This window comes from Aotus nancymaae, unplaced genomic scaffold (assembly GCF_030222135.1).
Source record: "Aotus nancymaae isolate 86718 unplaced genomic scaffold, 86718_ANA_hifiasm-v0.15.2.pri h1tg000018l, whole genome shotgun sequence".
Lineage (NCBI taxonomy): Eukaryota > Metazoa > Chordata > Mammalia > Primates > Aotidae > Aotus > Aotus nancymaae.
In genome coordinates, this window is record NW_026988430.1 from 12,029,000 (window position 1) to 12,031,677 (window position 2,678).

Here is a 2,678-nt window from a genome sequence, read left to right on the forward strand (position 1 = left end):
AGCTGAGGCAGGAGAATTGCCTGAACCCAGGAGGCGGAGGTTGCAGTGAGCCGAGATCGCGCCATTGCACTCCAGCCTGGGTACCGAGAGCGAAACTCCGTCTCAAAAAAAAAAAAAAAAAAAAAAAAAACATGTTTTGTATGTTACATGTGTACTATATTCTTATAAGAAAGTAAGCTAGAGAAAAAAATATATTAAGAAAATCCTAAGGAAGATAAAATATATTTACTATTAAGTAGAAGTGGATTATCACGAAGATCTTCATGTTAAGTAGGCTGAGGAGGGAGATGAGGGGTTGGTCTTGCTGTCTCAGGGATAGCAGAGGCAGAAGAAAATCCTCATATAAGTGGACCTGTGCTGTTGAAACCTGTACTGACTTTTTACCATAAACACACCAGAATTCATTTTTCTAAATGAATGTTTTCACTATTTTACACTACTTGCTAGTCTTCTTCAATTAGTAAAGTATTAGGAATCACCTTTAGAAATACTCACAAAGCACACAATTAAAATACAATTTAAAAAAAAAAAAAAAAAAGAGGCGCGGCCCCGGCGCGGCTGGGAAGCCGGTGGCCGCGGCTGCGTAACGGGCGGAGGCTGCGGCTGCGTAACGGGCGGAGGCTGCGGCTGCGTAACGGGCGGAGGCTGCGGCTGCGTAACGGGCGGAGGCTACCGGTTTCGTAACCGTCTCTCCTCCTCGCTGACTCGCGGGCTGTGAGGCCTGGGTCGGCTAGGGCCGCGCCGTGCGGGGCCGCTCGGAGTGGAGGCCGCCTGGGGGCGGGCGGGTTGGAGGCGCAGGTACATGTGAAGATTTTTTGGCAGCTTAGCGTGGAAACCATTGATCACCTTGCCCTCATTTCTGCCTGCTCTGTGTCGGCAAGGGAGAGTGGCCAAATGAGCAAGATATCGCAGCCAAACAGCACTCCAGGGGTGGACGGAATTAGTGTTATCCATACCCAGGCACATGCCCGCGGCTTACAGCAAGTCCCTCAGCTGGTGCCTGCTGGCCCTGGGGGAGGAGGCAAAGCCGTGGCTCCCAGCAAGCAGAGCAAAAAGAGCTCGCCCATGGATCGAAACAGTGACGAGTATCGGCAGCGCCGAGAGAGGAACAACATGGCTGTGAAAAAGAGCCGCTTGAAAAGCAAGCAGAAAGCACAAGACACACTGCAGAGAGTGAATCAGCTCAAAGAAGAGAATGAACGGTTGGAAGCAAAAATCAAATTGCTGACCAAGGAATTACGTGTACTCAAAGATTTGTTTCTTGAGCATGCACACAACCTTGCAGACAACGTACAGTCCATTAGCACTGAAAATACGACAGCAGATGCCGACAGTTCAGGACAGTAGATCGCACCCTTTCCAGATTTCACAACTTGTGGCTTGAATGTTAAAGGTGTGACCGCCGACACCATTCATGTCAATGGCTGAAAGTTGTCCTTTTCCATTATTCAGAGACCCATTGGAGGCTGTTTTTTAGGATCAGCACTGAAGAGTTGATTAGCTAAAACTGGTAGCCTGTAATTTGAATATCTGGTTTTAAATGATAGAGATTTTTGTGGGGATCAGAATCCCGCAAATGTTAAGGTATATGGTAAAAACAAAATATCCAGGATCCCGATGTTTTTAATAAATCCTGACGTCCCAAGAAATGATAATCTATTTGAGATTTTCTTCTAAATTATGTATTATAAATTCCTAGAGCTATAGAAAGCAATGAATGTGTAATTTGGTGTGATTTTGTGTATGGCATAAACTTCGTTTTAACATAATTAGTACTGTTTTTCCCCAAAAGTACAAGTTTTTGAATACTGATGTCCAGTTAAGTAAAGAAACCTCATCACATCTTACAGGCAGTATGCAGCCAATTGACTTAAAAATACAAATAACATGTAGGAAGCAAATAGATTAATCACAAAAATAAAACTAAAGCATAGGAATGATATTTTTGGGATACCTTGGGGCTCAGGTTGGCATTATTTTATTCTAAAAAACCAACTCAGTGGTATAGAGAAACTTGTGTACCTAAATTTTAGTTTCTGCAGATGCTAATTAAGTAAGTGGTTTTTTTTTGGATACAATTTTGACAGCCAAGTTAGTAAGCAGAATGTCTTAACAGTTTGATGACACAAGCTGCTGATTAGGGTTTGGACTATTAATTCAGAAGGTAGTTTCTCTTGTGTTCAAATTAGCTGCCATGGGGCCATTATTTTTAAAGTCAAAAATGTCTTTTGAAGGCTCATTCTGGTATTTGATCTTAACCAAGTGACTATTAGAGAAATGTATCAACTCCATACCGTCTCCCAAAACAATTGTCTAAGAAAACTTGAAAGTGTAAGGTTTTAACCTTTAATTTATTTCACTTAAATACATCTTTTGATACTGTTTTTGTGAGATTTCTTTTTCTGGTTAGTGGGCTTTCCAGACTTTGTACCACTGCTTCTGTTTATTCATTTATATGCTTTTGTGTCCCATAAATTATTTTAGAAAATGCTGATAAAACTCAGGATATTGACATTTTTGTTGAGACTAAAAAGTGGCAGTCACTGAAGTAGGGACTCTCTAGAGTCTGGCTCATGTCGATGTTGGTAGTTTAGATTGTCTTTGTCAACATTTTCTCTCTCTCTCTCTCTCTCTCTCTCTCTCACTCTTTTTTTCTTAGCACAGTTCTAGCTCAAATT

The 2,678-nt window shown here is 41.9% G+C and overlaps 1 protein-coding gene across 1 annotated transcript; it reads left to right on the top strand.

The window, feature by feature from the left end:
* The first annotated feature begins 772 nt into the window (after window positions 1-772).
* LOC110569359 (CCAAT/enhancer-binding protein gamma-like) lies at window positions 773-2,384 on the top strand. Its single transcript, XM_021676139.2, has one exon. It carries the CDS (start codon window positions 895-897, stop codon window positions 1,345-1,347), a length of 453 nt encoding a protein of 150 aa, XP_021531814.2. The 5' UTR covers window positions 773-894; the 3' UTR covers window positions 1,348-2,384.
* The last annotated feature ends 294 nt before the right edge of the window (window positions 2,385-2,678 follow it).